Below are 18,560 nucleotides of genomic sequence, written 5' to 3' on the forward strand. Positions count from 1 at the left end.
TAATAACAAAAGTTACACTGAAATCAATACACATTATCATTACTTAAGATTCAAAAGTCATTAGCCAAAAATTATTTAAAATTCATGTTTTATACCCTTAAATCTAAAAGTTTTTTGTAGCACATTTGATTATACTTGATTAAATAACAGATGCTTTGTTAGAGAACTCAGAAAACGGTAAAGAAAGATTTTGAACTCCAGCTTTTCTTAGCTATTTTTGAAGTAGAAGAAAAGGGATACATCTTAAGGGATGTATATTTTGTGTAAATTATTCCTATGGTTCAAAATTTTTATAAAGAATTGGACCGCCTAGTAATACATTTAGAAATGTTCTACTTTTTTTCTTTTTCATCAACACTACTGCTGAAGAATAGAAAGTCAGAAATTTTCATATTAAAATTTTCAATATAATAAAGAAATAGCTTTCATATAAAATTTTTGTTTTTAAAAATTCCCTTTTCGCATATTTCTATATCAGTTCTTCATCAACTTATTCTAAAAAATAATCTCTAGTTTATTTCCTTACCTTACAAGAAAGTAAAACTTCACATTCGTCTGTAACCTCCCAATACAAAAACTCTGAGAAATGAGGACCTAAGAAATAAAAAAATCATAAAGAAATGTTGTAGAAAGATCGAGTGAAAGAAAGAAAAAAAAGGCTAACAATTACAATCCCTACACCAGAACAAGAGAGAACTCCTGAACTACCCATGAACTAGAAGGAAAAATCCTGCAAGTTTTTATCATACTTACCCAGCGTGTACATTACAGCTTAGAAACATGAATCTCATCTCTGAATCTGTATGAATTAAGCACCCAATAGCAATTTTCTCATTCAGCTGCAAGCAATATCGATAACGAGTGTATATAAAACTCTACAAATTTATAGCAACTATGCAACAAATATACATTTAGTTCCTGGAATTTTGCCTCAGTAGAAACAATAGGGTCAAGCTTTTAATCTTCCTTATCAGGCACTACTTGTCTTGGCTGTCTTCTGTCAATTATATTGAACAGACAACTCGAATGCTCAAAACTAAATGCAATTAAATGTTTTATTGGACTGGAGTCTACAGTAGGCACGCTTCTCATGAATATAGCCTCTTGTGAGAATTCCTTTTTTCTCTGTAAAGTGAAGGTTCTGCCACAAATTGACAATGTTGGAAAAATAGATCCACAAGGTTTCTAGTGTCTCCTAAGACTGAGCAATACACTCATCTTCCAATAAAGAACGGAAGCTGTAGGCGCTGAGCATTCACCAGGGATAAATCATTAGCTGCAAACTGGGCCTAAAGTTACCAATCTGCTCTGTCTTACCTTGTTTTCTGAGAAATTCCTTTCTTTGCAGCTCAGACTCAGCCAATACTTTCTTGAATGCTAGATTTTAGAAGAGGTGAATGAAGAATGAATTAGCCACAAAATTACTCAAAGAATAATTGAACTTCATCAGAGTCAAAGGTTCGATATTTCAATGTTTCAGTGGACATACCATCTCCAATGAGAACTAAGGAGGACTGGTTTTTGGCCTTTCCATCCTGAATCTGTACTGTGTAGGTACCTTCATTGTCAATTGTAAATTTTTCCATCACCATTTCTATAATGCCATTTGGACGGTCACAATTTATTTTATGCCTCTGAAATAAACAAATAAGTACTTTACTATGGCATAAATTACTTTTGATTCCTACTGAATGAATTATTATTTATACTCCTTCTCCCACAGTCAAACTTTTTCATGTCCTTTTAATTGTAAACTAAGGAAAGAGAACTCTGCTTATTTACTGTTGTACAATAAGATCCCAGTGGTGACAGAAACCGCTGTGTGCAGCTGCATTTGGAGTCCTCAAGTCATCATAACATAGCTGGTTTGTACTTGAAAACAATTGTTTACAGCACTGTACATATTTGAAGAGCCTAACAGCCAGCCTTTAGTTGTGTTACAGCTTCCAGTTCAACAAGGGGGTTTGCTAGGCAGAAACACTATTTCTTGCAGGGTCCAGAGAAAACTGGAAATATTATGTTTCTAGGCATAAATGTGGAGCTTCAAATGAATCCATCACACCAAATCCAAAAATTCATCCCTACTAAATATCTGAGACATATATAATACTCAACAGTGGATCTTATTTTCTCATAAAAAACAGTTTATCTGGGAAGAGTGTGATTAAATGACTTTCTCATTTAATGCTAGGCGTAATTTTCAAAGAACACTTAAAGCAAACGACCATGAGAAAACAACTTGCGCAAACCCCAGATTTTCTGGGAACCAAAAGGGATTGACCAAGTCTAGCAAAAGAGAGGTATAATTCGGTCAGGACATATAGTTACCCACTTAAGTGTTTCAGAAATACACAAAACACCAAATATTGACTTGAATTCAAAGTTAAATATGCTTTTCACTGTTTTTGTCCTTTATGTGTTTGCTTTTTAATAAACATTCCACAAAAATAAATTACTGGCAAGCATCATCATGGAACAGAAAATTGCAAGCTAATATTAGACAATTTTTGAAAAATATTTGTGTTTTGAATTTTCAGGTACTGGTTTAGACACAACCATGTTTTACTAATATCCTCTTTTATTCAGTGGGTTACAGCTATGAGAACAATGTTCCCCACTAACAGTGATGATTTTTGAATCTCAACTAACATATTCCTAAAGCTAAATTAAAATAACCCAAGGAAGTTTCTTGGTGAATACTTTTAGGTAAATGACGTGGTCAAGGATATTACACACTAATTTCCAGTCACAATTGCATAGAACAGTAAATGTCACCATCTAGAAGGAGTTACATTAAGTGAATTGCTATAGACCCTGTTACTTTTAAATTCATTATACATACTGTTTAAAGGAGACATGGTGCTTTATAAATATAATGTTTTGATAAACCTGTTTATTGGTCTCCAAAAGTAAAAAATGGTACTAAAGTAACAGATAGATAAAGTTTAAGGAAGGAGAAGAAAGAAGAAACCTTATAAAAGCTAGTAAAAATGCCAGTTATTAAGCTCTCCAGAATCTTATTGAAATTGAAGAACCTCTATGTCCCCCAAGATCCAAAAGTAGTAGGAATGACCCCACAGATATATCTCCTTTAGTTTTGAGGGACGCATCTTGGCCAGCCTCAAAAACAGACTCACTCTTGTATGGATAACAAGTCTGGAAGAACAGTGTCACACAGTCAAGATATTTGGCATTCAGACCTGGCATTTTCAAATATATAAATCTTTTAAATCTTAATGGGATAATGGAAGGATGAAGAAAAACAAAAGATGTGGAATTAAAGAAGCAGTCAGCTATCAGATTGATCAGAAAAATAATTTTTTGGATGCACGATTTCCTATACACAGTGCAAAGAAAGAAAAAATGTCAAAGAATAAGACAAGATGAAATTAATTGGGAAATTAAGTAGAAAATCTACTTGTGTAAGAGTTCATCTGTAAGAGTTAAGGTGATAAGTGAGGAAGGTTAAAAAGAGCATTAATTAACTTACCTAAACTAAAAATTGCAAATTTCAATGTGCAAAAGTCAAATTCTTGCTTACAGCCTCTTCCCCTCAGAGGTCAAGGACTACACTGGCATTTACTTCATGAGTTCCCAGGGAGAACATTAAATTACATTTTGCCAGAAGCAGAAAAGTTAAGAAAAAAAAATCAAGGTGTATGTTTTAATCTGATTCTTTATGACACTTTTTTTTCCTATTTTTATTAAACAAAATATTAAAATATTCAAATTAAATCTGAGTAAATGGGGCTCAGTTCATTCCATTTTAAGCTTATTTTGAAATCTTACCAAAAAAGCTCCCTGTTAGGACCTAACAGAAAAAATTTATCACTTCAGCCAATGTCAGGAATCAGGCCACAATTCACCAGCATAATGGTCTATTGAGCATGTTCAGTGACTGTAGCCCAGTCTCCAGACAGGTTTTAGAGTGCAATTAGGCTTCTAACTATTGCCATTATGCAGCAAGATGAAGTTCAATGATTTTATGAGCATCATAAATATTAGGCTTTTATGTGACTTTCCACAAAAATATCATCTGTCTCCAAACATAAATGTCACCTATGGGTTACTAATTAAAGAGGTGAAATAATGCAGCTTCATTACAAGACTCTTTCTGATGTCAACACTTCCAAAACATATGCAATCTAAAAATAGCTCGTTCTGTTCCATGAACACTGCCAAGACAGAGTATTGTCATTTCAATACATCCTAGGCACAAATATTCAGGTTTCCAGTGCTGTGGTTTATTACTTCTGAAAGCAAGAAAAACAGAGAATTATTTTACTCAGAAATACTTCTTCCACTTGTCAATATGCAATTAAAGTAAATGCCCTTTGCTTTTCTATGGTGTAAAAATGCTGACAAAGCTTCTCTGACCCAAACCAGTATTTGCATTCTCAGGAATAAACTGAATGTTTTAAACAGCTTCACTGGAGGTGAATTCTTCACAGGAAAATATTTCCAGTGCTGTGCTTATGGCCTGTAGATGAAGCATACTCTTGCCCTGCAAAGGCATGACCTTGCTTTCTTCTTAGACCAATCTGAGAGCATTTTTATGGTCCTTTATATGAGAGGTCTTCCTAGAGCTATAAAAATGCTGGTGGCCTACCTTTTCATCTCTGTGTAGCTGTTCAATGCCTGGTTTCTCATCCAAAATTTAAAAAAAAAACCAAAACAAACTAAAACAGAAAGTGATACCATATAAAAATTTTAAGTCTATGAACACTGCTGCATTGCTAAGTGCCTCCCACATTATACATAAAACTAGTAAGACCAGCCTCAGAGAGTTTTTGGGAACAGCATGTCTTGTTGGTTTGGAATCCAAAACTGTACTTGAGGCAGCCATTTTCTTGAGCTATTTTTCTAAAATAACACTTAACACTGGTCTCTATGTAAATTATCCCTCTGTTTGGCTGTTGATCATCTAGTTACCAAAAATTAATTGTGAGAGTCCAACTCTTTGTCCAGTATGAATAGGCTCACTCTGCATTCTATACCGCTATTCTGTAGTGCAAAAAATATTTGAGTAATAGATTGGCCTTCTTTTCAGGTATTATCACACCTTAATAACATGGTATTAGGAAACCCTAGTATCCAGGGAACTATAGGCCTGTCAGCCTCAGTGGCAGGGAGTATTAAGAAGTGGATACAACTTGAGAGACACTAAGCAACATGGGCAGGACAACCAGGGGTCAGGACCAGTCAGCACGGGCTTGTGAAGGGCAAGTCCTGCTACAGTGACCTGAAACCTTCAGTGACAAGGTGACCCACTTAGTGGATGAAGGAAGGGCTGTGGATGCTGTCGACCAGGAATTAAGTCAAGCCTTTGACACTGTTTCCCACAGCATGGAGAAACTGGCTGCTCATAGCTTGGATGCGTGCACTAGCTCCTGGCTGGACAGCCAGAGGCTAAGTGGTGGTGAATGGAGTTAAATCCATTTTGTAGATATCACAAATTATATTCTTCAGGGCCCAGCAGTGGGGCCAGTCCTGTTTAGTATCTCTTATCAATGATCTAGAAGGATCAAGCTGAGTGGGAGTGTTCATCTGCCAGATCATAGGAAGACTCTGCAGAGATATCTCAACAAGTTGAATAGATGTCTCCAGACCAATTGCATGAAGTTCAACAAAGCCAAGAGTCAGGTCATGCCCTTGAGTCAAAACAAGGCTTGGGGAGGAGTTGCTGGAAAGTGGCCCAGTGGGAAAGGACCTGGAGGTGCTGGTCAACAGTTGAGTGATTACGAGCCATCAGCATGTGCCCATGAGGTCAAGCAGGCCAGTGGTACCTTGGCCTGTATCAGCGACAGTGTGGCCAGCAGCACCAGAGCAGTGTTGTACTCGGCACTGGTGAGGCCACATCTCAAATCCTGTGTTCTGGACTCATCACTGCAAGATGAGCATTGAGGTGCTGGAGTGTGTCCAGAGAAGGGCAACAGAGCTGGTGAAGGGTTATGAGCACAAGTCCTGCAAGAAGCATCTGGGGAAGGTGGGGCTGTTTAGCCTCGAGAAACAGAGGCTGAGGGGAGAGCATTAGTGCTCTCTACAACAGCCTGAAGGAGGTTGTAGCCAGGTGAGGATCAGTCTCTTCTCCCAAGTAACAAGCAATACTACAAGAAGAAATGGCCTCAAGTTGTATCATGAGAGTTTAGATTGGATATCAGGACAAATTTCTTCACCAAAAGGGTTGTCAAGCATTGGACGAGGCTGCCCAGGGAAGTGGTTGAGTCACCATCACTGGAGGTATTTAAAACACAAGTAGATGTGACAGTTAAGGACATGGGTTAGTGGTGGACTTAGCATTGTCATGTTAACTGTTCCATGATCTTAAAGGTCCTTTCCAACTTAAATGACTCTATGATTCTATGATAGCAATAGAAACCTACAGATTTCTTAAACAAAATCACTCACGTATGGTACTCATTATGTACTTACCTCACCGTTTTCGACTTCTTTATCATTAATAACAAATCTGAAAGTAGAATCTGGAGATAAGCTTTCAGCCTGAATCCAGAAACGAACTTCTCCTTTATCAAGAACCTCATAAGCTAATTCTGATTTCAGTGGTATTGCTACAAAAAGAAAAGAATCAAAAATCAGTATTCTTTAAACCTTTCGAGAAATAGGTATATCATAGTAAAATATTAGCAATTCCCTATTATCTATGGATTTCTGGATATCAAATAAATTTTACGCTGGGAAAAGTCCTCTAATGCAGCCTTTGGCTGATTTTTAAATTAATTTTTCCAAGGGGGAAGAGAATTTACTGCTTACTCTTTGTACATTGTGTAAGGATTTTGCTACTAACAATGTATTAAACTTCAGAGACATTAGGAACGACGATTTTACTCACTGTCAACTAATAGTCTTTTAAAAAAACTAAAAGATAAGGAAGCAAGGTGTTCCATGGCAAATTAAGTTGCCATGAAAAATGAAGTTGCCATTATCTCAGGAAGAATCTTTCTGGAACTCCAGTCATTAGTATGTAATTATATTCCTTCTAGATGTGTCTAATAGAATCAGATCAACTTACTTGGATTCCTTATTTCATAGCTTAATGCCATCAAACGTTCAAGCTCTGAAAATAAGAAAAATGTTCATGTTTTAATTTATTCTGAAAAATACCTACAGCAAATGGGTGTCAACAAAAGTAAATATCAGCATCAGACAAGTTATCTCCTTAAAACTTGTACATGAATACACAACTTTTCAGAAAATGACTGAAAAATAAGATTTAGGAAACATGAATTCTGATACATGGATTTAGCAAATGTTCCTATTGCATGCGTTTTGGTGCACACTCTTAAGCAAGAGAATCTAAACAAAGGCCCAAAACTATTTTAAACTTTAAAAATAGCAATATGAAAGAAAGATGGGAAACAATAGCTTCTAAGCTGTGTAAAGGTTCCTTTATCCCCTGACTTCCTTTCTCATAATGTTCCTCAAGATTTGGTTTTACTGTGGCAAGAAACAAGATTGAGTGCAGGTTAGTCTGAAAACAGTACAGAAAGTTCTAGTTAATGCACTAGATCCTCATGAAGGCTGTGTGAGAGTCTAGAATTCCATTTTTTAGATTTTCATAGTAATCCTATTTGTCATGGTAATTACCAATAAAGATGTGGAAAACGAACATTACTGACAATTCCAAATTTACAGATAAGATAAAGACCAGAGAAAATTAGCATGGATTTATGACATGATAGAGGATTTAGCAAAATTACAGGAAAATTTATAGCTTTTGAGAGAGTAAATGACTGATGAAAAGATGGCTTTCATTGTTAAGATGCAAAATCTGATACATTTTTTTCTGATTTTGTTTTTTTTTGGTTTGAGTTTTTTTCCCTGAACATAGATTTCTTCTCAATACCTACTTGGAAAGGGTGGTTTGACATATTTCTCACTGTGATTTCTTAAATGGCTTAGTAGGTTGAGAAGCAGAGGGATTTTAATATTTGAGGAACTGGTCAGAGCAATTACAGCCGAGGAATGGGAAAGCACCAAAGTAATTTTTATTTTATGTAAAATAGCAAACTCTCCTCTTTGTTTTTTATGTCAGCATTTCTCAATGATAAAACAAAGCGAGACTGACGCAAATTACAGTAATTTCACGACTCTAAGACACACCCTTTTGACTAAAATTTTGGTCCGAACCCAGAAGTGCGCCTTATTCCCCGGAGCGCCTTATTTGATGGACAAAGTTCGGAAATTTGCCAACCCGGAAGTGCAAGTCGCGAGCCAAGCTACAAGGCGTGGTGGGTGGGGGGGCCGAGCCGTGCCAGCCGGTGCCAGGGGTGGGTGGGAGTGCCAGGGCCCACAGCACAGGGAGGGCGCCTGGGGCTGCATTTAAAGGTTACGCCAATCTGTGAAAAATGTTTGCAAATTGAGGATCTGCCACTAAACCCCGTGATCGTGCAATTCCGTTACTATTTTGTTACTTTGTTCGGTGCAGATCCTAGCTGGGAAAAAAAAAGTGCTTCTTATAGTCCGGTGCACCTTATATATGGACAAAGTTCAGAAATTTGCCAACACCCAGAAGTGCGCCTTATACTCCAGTGCACCTTATACTCATGAAATTACTGTAATTTTAAATACAATGAAGCAAAATAGCTACAATGAAATAAAGCAAAACAAATATATATGTAAGCCAAATGATAACTTAACCCAATGTATTTAGACCTTGTTAAAGTATTGTCATTTTTCCCACTAATTTCCTGCATCTTGGTTATGAGAAACTGCACCGAAAGCCTCAAGTACAACTGAAAGTGTAAGGGATATTTACAAACATCATTATAATCCCAGCATAAGGAAAACAATTCTAATTTGCCATATTTTTTATCTTTATCTAGAAAATGTTGCCTGAAGTTGTCCCAGCTTTCATAATTATGATAATCATAAAAACAAGTAATCACACAAAGCCTATTGTGTGTTCCTTTTTTTTTTTTCTTTAATGCATGGGAAATAGTGTGAGAGTTGTAGGGTTCTGTTCTTTTTTTCCTTGGGCAATTTTTAGTGCACTTGAGGTGATACAGTGAAGGAAGATTTGAAATTGTAAGCACCTTACCTGCATCATCCATAACGAAGCTGGAGGAAACCCCATCTGTGTCACTAACTGAGATAGAGTACGTTCCCAAGTCTGATTTATCAGGATTTTTGAAGTACAGCTTAGAACTAAAACCACCAATGAAGAAAAATATAATTAGCTGGTTATCACATTTTTAACACAACTTACTGATTTCCTTCGGTAGATTGGCATGACTTACTGATTTCCTTCTGTTTCAATCTTAAACTTATGAGAATCATCAATCTCCTCATAAGATTTACCCCATGCAAAATGAGATGCATCTGTTGCTTCTTTGCACTCAAAAGCCAGGTAAATATTACCCTCATCATCCACACCTGAATAGATTTCTTTCGTTCCTGCAAAATAGGAAAAAACTCAAATGTCAACTCTGCATTTTTCTGCCAAGGTGCAAAGCATAACTTACTAAAGCCCACATCTATTTTGTCCTGAAAGATACTGATTTTATTAGCAGGTCTTAAAACAGGTTTATGTCATATGCTGACTCAGCATCACATGCAAGTTAGTTTCTTACTCTACTTGCAAGAAAGGAATGATAATACTAATAAATGCTTATTGAGAAACAAATGAATAAGATATAACTGAATATGAGAATACGTGAATATTTAAACAAACCAATTTTATTATCATTCCTGGATCTTTAACAAATGTGTTGTCACAACAAGCAGCACCTTTGTTAGAATAAAAACTAGAATAACTGATTATCAAATAACTCCTGCATTAAGTAAAGGAAAAAATTCTAATCACTGTTTCTGATTTTTTTCTTTAAGTTTTAAGGCTAAGAGTTTCTTTATTCTTTAAATAATTATATGTGATATATTATCAAATTATGTTGACTAAATTAATGCCCAAGTATTTTAGTATTTTAGAAACAGAGGAGATTAAACAGTTCATGTTACCTGGCCGTTCCTCAACAAGCACTGGTTCAGATATCTCAGATGACTTGCCTACCCCAGCATCATTCACTGCACGAACTTTGAAAACATAGGTATGACCCTCATGTAAATCAGTGACCTTAAACAAGATAAAGGGCAAAGCCAATTTGAAAAACAATCTAAACTCTTTTGTTTACTAATATGAAGATATTAGCAGAAGCTGAAGCTCAAATACATATCTTTTTTATAGTCAATCAGAACTTCTAGTACTCAGTTTTATAATAGCATTAATTAATGAAAATGTTACCTTAAAATAGCGCTTTGGAGTAGGTTTTTCATTAGCAGTGATCCAGTCTTCTTTGTCTACTTCTTTATAGTCCACTAAATACCCAGTAATAGGGCTTTTGCCTTCATACACAGGAGCTTTCCACAGAAGAACTAGTGATGTATTTCTAATTTCACATATCCTGAGATCATAGGCAGGACCTAAAATATTTCAAATATTAGAAATTAATTTCAATATAATGAAGTTTTACAAGCTGACCCTGTAGGGGCTGAAATGTATCACTATAATTTTGACTCTATTTGCTTCCAAAAATCTCATGCCTTACAATACACCTGGTATATGTGGTATTTAGGTAATTTTCCCCTTATGGCTCTATACAGCAATACCTTTCTTATACAGTGAGTGACATTAGTATTCTGGAGCATACTTTCTTAGCTCGATCTCAGTAACTCTTTTTTAAGGTTAAGTTAGTCATGTAGAAAATCCATGCAGTTTACATTTTTTCCAACAAGGCTTCTTGTCTTTTATTTAACTCACCAGCCTCACATCAAAGTTGCTTCACTGAGCCTGATTCAGGTTAATAATTTAACATCAGGATTTTTATATTTTTGTTAGCATAATTTGGCCATGATCTTTCAAAGTAATACAAAATCCAATGGCACCAAAGGACTTTGGATCAGGCTTCTTGTTCCCTGACAGAATTTTTATTGTGAGCTGGATAGCTGCAACCAATAGGAACTTCTCAGGATGAATGATATCTGCTAGAAGAAAAATTTAACCAAAAATACCCTGATACTCTACAAATAAATGAGAGTTTAAGGTTACGTTCCTCCTAAATACTTTCCTTCTCCTTCACCTAACTGTTGAAGTGCCATTCAGCCTAAGTTACAGCAGTTATTTTTTACTATATTTTGATAGTTATTTACACCACACTCTTGATAATTATTTACACTAGTAAATAAATATAAATGTAAAGGCATAATCATATCAATTTCCCTCCACAGTCAAACAGTCATGACAGAATACTCATATTCAGTCAAATTATATTGCTTGCTCCTCGTGCTTTAGACCTAGAGCAAGGAAAGCTGAAGACTTCAAGATTAACTTGACACTTAGGGATTTCCTCAGTTTTCAAGATATTAAGTTGCCCTACAACACATCTTATAATTTAAAATAATAAGAAGAAAGGGAGTGGAAAGCCTTGTATACCATTCCAGCCTACATGATGTTAACCAATGATGAATGAGCATAACATTTGTAAAGGATGATATTCAGCAACTATCCTTGGGGAAAGAAAAAAATTAGAAAAGTCTTTCTCCAAAGGGAATAAACACATTTCATGAAAGAAACATATTAAATATCCTTATAGGGATAAAGATCAGATTTCTCATGGAAAGACTTCCATTTTCAAAGAACCTAAAGCCCTCCCTCAGGGCTCTTTAAAAATCCCAATCTGAATGTCTATATATCCACAGAAAATTAAAAATCTACTGTCAAATGGATCCAATAGAAATCTAGACAGTAGGAAAAAAAGTGTAATGAAGCATGTTCTATTCTGAGGAGTCTGAGAATAGACAGACATTTCTTTTTATTTAAAGCAATGTAAGATAATCCATTAACTAACATTGCTAACTCACAGAAACTCACAGAGACAGCTAAGACTAAAGTTCTGTGGAAGCATGAAATAATTATGGACTCTGGGCAAAGAATCCATCACTTATGCTAGAAATCCTGCAAAAGGTTTTGGCCTTTCTAAGGAAACCTTCCTTCTATATCAAAAAGTGGAAGAATATTTTGTTGACACTGGGAGTATATTGCAGTCATTATATTTGTTCTTCATTATCTTTAATCAGTCAGAGAAGAGGGTCAGGTTCTTTCTCCCAGTCTTAAATCTCAACTATTTATTTTAATTATTGTTAAGCCATTGTTTAAAAATATATTTTAAAACAGGCTTGTGAAACATTTAACAGGTTCAGATTTGAGTTTTTTTGCAGGGTGGGCAATGTTATTTGCTTGTAGTGGGGTGTTTAAGCAGAAGGAAAGCAATACTGTCTATTCAACTCATATCATAATGAGAAAAATTTAATCAGCCAAACACTAAAAAGGTCAGATTGTTCATTATGGAAATTTCACTCTCTCCATTTCCATTTTTGAAAGTACATTTTATTTTATTTCTTTATCTGTCATTTAAAAGGAAGGATAATTTTTACTTCTTTGCACACTATATAACTTCAATGATGTTTTGAAAACACTGTAGAGAGTATACATTGTAAATAATTTCTATAAGAAAAAGAGTTGTTCAAATGATGATGCATTTACACTAAATATTACAAGATTATAAGAAAATGTAATTAAAGTGAAGTGAGTTAAGGTCAGGAGATTAACAATTTTTTTATTGACAGTTTGTCATATGGTTAAATCCATATGGTACGATTTATGAACTGAAGAATTTAGCTAGAAAATATAAAGAGAAACAGCATTTCAACAAGAATATGAGCATTTAAAGGAACTAACTTGGAACTTAACAATGTAATTTTTGTTTTAGAGGGCAAAAAGGGGGATTTTTAAGCAGGTAAATGACTTGCAGGAGGTGGAGTTACAGTTACTCTACTCAGCGCTAAAAAAATATTTATTTGTAGTAGTGTGTCCAGTTTTTGCACTGCCATTCAATAAAGAAGTGACCCAATTAGAAAAAAGTTAGAAGAGCAAAAACATTTTCCACTAACAATAAGGAACATATGACCTATTGGGAAGGTTGCAGGAGGAAAGATGCAGGAGTATAAGAGAAACTTTCAAACTGCAAACATAGCAAGATTAGGAATGGATCTCGCTCAAAGAACTTGGATGTTTCCTAGGGAGAAGACTTTAAAGATAGATTAGACAAGCCTCTGTCAAGGAGACAGGTATAGGTACCCTGCAAGTAAGCAAGTAGCTGGATTAGATGACATTTGAGAGTCTGTCCTCATAAATAATTTCATGATCTTGCCAATTTTTTTCTTGTTCCATGTAAGAACTACCTTTTAGCTATAGCATAGAAAAGAAAACTGAAATTTCCCTGCCATGTTATGCCACCTGACTAGTAATTTTGATAGTTTTACAATTCCAAATTTAGGAATTTTTGGGGGGTTTTTAATTTACTGAGAAAGTAACAGTGTGAAAAATTATACTCAGAACAGATGCTTTAGGTGTCAGACAGCTTCTGATGACATAAACAAGTATTAGAATGGATTTTTAGGTACATACCAAGGCTCAGTGTCATATATAGAACTAAATATAGCAACACAGCCGTATTTTACAGCATTTGAGGGAAAAGAAATATTTTGAAGTGGTAGGCCCCTGTATTTTCACTATGGGCTGTATTTGTGACACACTTTGTTTAAGCAAATCAGTCCAGACATCAGAAATAGCTTCAGCAAATGTTTCTCAGTATGAGTAACAGTGTTACAGTGTTATAAAATAAGACGAATGGACCTTCAGAAACCGTTTTATAGCTTATTTACAGGCCTTGAGCATTGCTGTGGGGAGATAATTCTTTAGATGTTCAACATTTTTATATTTAAAATATTACAGAAAAAAATTATATAAAAATATAACATATATACATAGCATATTTATTACATATTATGCATTACATAACAAATTTATATGCTCACATGAGGTGGGTTATGGTTTAACTTCCTTTTGGTGAGGATCCCAAATTCATAATACAGTAATTTCACAATTATAAGCCGCACCATTTTGACTAAAATTTTGGTCCGAACCCAGAAGTGCGGCTTATCATCAGGTGCAGCCAATATATTGATGAGGTTCAGAAATTTGTCAACCCGGAAGTGCGAGCTCGCACGGCCCCAAGCCGAGCCAGAGCCTTCCCGGCCCCGGCGGGGGGGTGGCAGGGCAGATCCGAGCCTGCCCGGCCCTGGTGGGGGAAAAGCAGGGCCGATCCAAGCCTGCACGGCCCCGAGCTGAGCCAGTAAACTCCGTGATCCCGCGATTCTGTTACTAATTGGCAACTTTGTGAAAGTTGTGCACGCATTCCCTCTGCGAACGAAAGTGCGGCTTATAATCGGTGTGGTTTATATATAGACGAAGACCTAAATGCTGCTGACACCCAGACATGCGGCTTATAATCAGGTATGGCTTGTAATCGTGACATTACTGTACTTATAATTGCAATTAATACTCTTCAGCTACATCTGCACTGCCAAGCTACAGACAACACAGGGTTTGAATGCTGGTGCACAGTCATTCCTACTGTATATTTGTTAGCACGTTTATTCTAACACCTGGCTGATAATAATCTCTCAGGTAACACCTAGGTACAATCCAGGGGAAACACACAAACATGGATACACTATTTGAGAACAGAAGACTAGCTGTGCCACTTGTCTCCACTGTCAAGAAACAGACCCCTCTTATGTGTTACTTGTGACTGAAAGCTAACATAGTTTTGGAGTCTGAAACTCCAAGAATATTCTTAATAGACTGCACTTAAGGTGCAGAGATATTGTACAGGTGGTGAATGTGGGGTGGAGCTTGTAGGCTTGAAGAGGAGATAGAAACTCACAAAGGCTTAACTTTATTCTGAGCTGGTGAGAACACTGAAAGAAAGGGACACCCAATAAGCTAAGGTCATCTGTTTCCCAGGAGACTCAATGTCATCACTGGAGGGGTGGAGGTAACTTTTAACAGATCTCAGAAGCAAGGGCAATCTCAATGGGTACTACAGAAGAAATTAAGCAAAAGACATCCTGCAGAGTTCTGTGGCTGTGTTTTAAGGATTTTGAGATTCATGAAGAATTAATAGACTTACCAGGTTCCGGCATAGTCCAGGCTTTACATTTAAAATGCTCACTGGGATCTGAAGGTTGACCTATTCCAACCAGATTTGCAGCAGCAACTTTGAATTCATAGAAGGCATCTTCAATCAAATCCTCTACCTTTTTTCATTTGAGAAAACAATTCAATATATTAAAAGCCATGATTTATATTCATTTAATGAATACTTGAATATAAACATTAATTAAGTACCAGGCCTTACTGTCATGCTGAAGGGTCTAATTTGAAGATTTTACTCTTAAACCAAGCACACTGCAGAGTTCTATATTTTATGTCCACGTTTCAGTCACATAATCCTATGAATAACAGCAATCATATATTGGCATGAAAAGTCATAAGAGCTTAGAGCAAAGGTTTAAGGAGCCCAATCCATGAATGACCACCAACAGATACTTATGGGTGAGTGTTCTAAAATGAAATACCTTCTTGCATTGTTTGTGAATGGCTGTTCATAAGCCATTCACTTAAGTAAGAGATTAAATTGCGTGTGGTTAAAAAGGTCACAATGGACTGACCTAGGAAGAAAGATAAATTATAGGAAACTAAAGGAAAAACAATCCAATTAGTTCCACAATGTGTTGATATAACTCCAGGAAAGAGCCTCTCAGTAGTATTTAATCACTTGTGTGAATATTTCTCTTGATGTTTGTACCATTAAAAAGTGAGAAAGTAAGCATTGGTAATGGGTTGAGCAGAATCCATAATATTCCTCTGCAAACATCCCTGATAAACGAACTCTGATTTATCTAATGAGCCCATCCCCACAACAGCATCCCAGATTTTGAGAGCAAAGTAGAGGACTAAAAGACATGAATGCCTTGACACTCAGAACACCATATGGCAGTGGCCCTCTTCCATCTTTCTTCTTCCAGAACACCTATATACAAAAAAACCAAGTCTTCTACACCTGATTCCTCTGAATAATTTCCCCATAATTATATTTAATCAAATTTCTCAACAGAGACAGCTAAGACTGGTACTCCTAGTGGAGACACCAAGTTTAAGATTTTCATTAATAAATAGTCCTCTTTGAAAATATGAGATAAAAAAGGAATTTGGTGTCACTTTTTTAACAATAAAAAACATGTGATAGTAACAAACATATGGGGTAGCATCAAATACAAGACCAAAGCAAACAAGCTTACACAGAAGAGTCAGGCACTAAAATAATTCAGACATAATTTCCTGGAGATAAGGAGCTTCACACAAACCACAAGACAGAATAACAGATCAGCCTGTAAAAATTATTTTGAAATCCCAGGTTATTAAAGGAAAGAATATTTGTGGGGTTCCCGTAGAATTATTTTATCAGAGAAGGTTAAACCTTTAGTGATTTCCCAGTGCTGCACTGAATATCTTGGGCATTCTCTGCTTGCAGTATGTCATAAAATATTCTGTGCTACTAAAAGCTGTCTTGGTTTTATTTCCCATCAGTATTTCACACTCTAGTCATTCAAAGTAATGTAGGAAGATGCACCTTTAGGCACAAACACAGTTACTGGCAGGACTGACACTTAAATATCTAGTTAAATTCTCAATGGTGGACTCTAATTTTCATTACTCATTTGTTTGCAAATGCATTAAAAATAAAAAAACATGGAAAACATTGCTTAGTGCTGCCCTTTCATGCCTATCCTACCCACCCTTTTTATTTCTCAATATCCATGCCCTATCTGCTGTTAGAGTTGCCAGTCATAGAATCAGTCACAAGTACAGATGTATCTGAGTATTGCTGCCTGCCTTCTGTGCATGAAATATTCTTCTTCAGCTCATCTGCATCATTGTCTTCTACTCCAATGTTAAATACCTGCAAGACTTACTTCTGCCCTAGGGTTTATAGGAAATTTGTTGACTTGCAGAAATAAAATTCTAAGTATAAGTGAGTAAAATCTGATTGTTTAACTTAATTTTAAAAGCAAAACATTATTGATTACTTGAACTTTTCTTCATGAAAGTTCACATCCAAATTTTCCTATTTCAAGAAATATTTAATATATTGCAAGTGCAACCTTCAAAACTGGTACTCTGTAAAGGAAGTGACAAGACATAAGGCTGAGTTCATTAATATACATGCTTTTTCAACTGAAGGCAGATTTTGAGAATAAGAACAGGGTCAGTTATATTTTTTTCTCAACCCGTCTCCATTTCATTTACAAGTCCACAGTTCTACAGAGAGCAGTTATCTGTCCTGCTAAATGCTTCCATCCTTTCTATGTATGTTATTATATAGTGGTGATGTAAACAGTGATCATTAATGAAAATAGTTTGTGGAACATTTTATTGCTCGTCCTTTTTCTTCCGAAAAATGTGCCTCACACTTTTCCCTCAAAAATTTTCTTATCTGAATGGTCTTATTCATATTAGAATTTCATTTTTGGGAATGGCACTAATTCTTTAGCCCGAGTTTAACCTTGTTGCACTCCGAATGGAAGTGCCTGGTTTTGTTGAAGTAAGTATTTGAAGAACTTCTCTGTTTAAAAAAAAAAAATCCAAAGAAAAAATTCAAATCAACTCCAAAAATATAATTATCAAAAAATACCAACCGTATAAATGGTCTGGGTAATAAGGGAAGAATTGACTTCATGCCAGTTTTGATGGTTAGCTTCCCGTTTATCCATGTAATAACCAAGGATGGGTGAACCTCCACTGTATGTTGGTGCTTTCCAGCCAAGGGTCATTGAATGCCCATCACAGTTCAGAAGAGTGATACCATGAGGATATGAAGGACAAGCTACAAGAAAGTAAGCAGCCTGAGAGTTAGGACCGAGTCTAAAACACTGCAGTGTAGAAGTTGCTTAGCATTTTTGATGTTGCTTCTATTTTCTGCAGCATACTGCTCTCAGCTGCATAATGATAGCAAAATCATTGTAAAGTTGCTAACCAACATTCATTTTATGACCAGTTATAAACATGGAAGGTTTTAAAACATCTGTCTAACATTTTCCCCTCTCAGAAGGTAGCAAGGAAGAATAGATGATCTTTGCAGGTAAATAGTAATGCCAGCAAGTGTCTCCAGGCCACAAATTATGCTAAAAGAATTAAGTGGGTCAGAAGATCTCTTCCTGGAAAAAAAGAAGCTGCTCAAATGCTACTGGAATACAGTAAAAATAATCTAATAAAAAAAAGAAAAAAGGTGATAAACTTTAATGAAATTAAGTCATATGACTGATTCATCTATGGCCACCACATTTTTCCTGTATTATCCTGATATTATATGTTTTATTCAAACTGTGACTGCTTTTTGCCCTAGAAAGAATAGAAGATACTTATACTTTCAGTAGCTTAATCTATACTGAGGCAGAAAAGTAATGTCCTTCATGAGGTTACTTGCATGGGTTTAATCCCTTCTGTAGCAGAAGCAGAAATGTCACCTTCCTAGGGATGAAGAAAACCCCTTCTCTGCGCTTTCTAACTCCCTCCTACTGGCAAGCACCCCTTGTAGAAAGTAGTTTTGTATTTGTCACCCTTACTTGAAAGTCTCCCCAAA

At 35.9% G+C, this 18,560-nt stretch overlaps 1 protein-coding gene across 1 annotated transcript in view; it reads right to left on the reverse strand.

Annotated features, from left to right (window-relative positions):
• MYOM2 (myomesin 2) overlaps positions 1–18,560 on the reverse strand; it is a 76,096-nt gene that overhangs the window by 14,254 nt on the left and 43,282 nt on the right. The window contains exons 18-28 of the mRNA XM_033053675.1: positions 17,617–17,804; positions 15,048–15,174; positions 10,259–10,437; positions 9,976–10,090; positions 9,258–9,414; positions 9,059–9,165; positions 7,031–7,075; positions 6,433–6,569; positions 1,490–1,634; positions 1,318–1,377; positions 527–594 (exon numbers count right to left, since the gene is read on the reverse strand). Of these exons, the coding sequence (XP_032909566.1) occupies positions 527–594; positions 1,318–1,377; positions 1,490–1,634; positions 6,433–6,569; positions 7,031–7,075; positions 9,059–9,165; positions 9,258–9,414; positions 9,976–10,090; positions 10,259–10,437; positions 15,048–15,174; positions 17,617–17,804 (1,328 nt within the window). The remainder of the gene's footprint in view (positions 1–526; positions 595–1,317; positions 1,378–1,489; positions 1,635–6,432; positions 6,570–7,030; positions 7,076–9,058; positions 9,166–9,257; positions 9,415–9,975; positions 10,091–10,258; positions 10,438–15,047; positions 15,175–17,616; positions 17,805–18,560) is intronic.

The sequence above is a fragment of the Catharus ustulatus genome, chromosome 3 (genome assembly GCF_009819885.2).
Source record: "Catharus ustulatus isolate bCatUst1 chromosome 3, bCatUst1.pri.v2, whole genome shotgun sequence".
NCBI classification, from domain to species: Eukaryota; Metazoa; Chordata; class Aves; order Passeriformes; family Turdidae; genus Catharus; species Catharus ustulatus.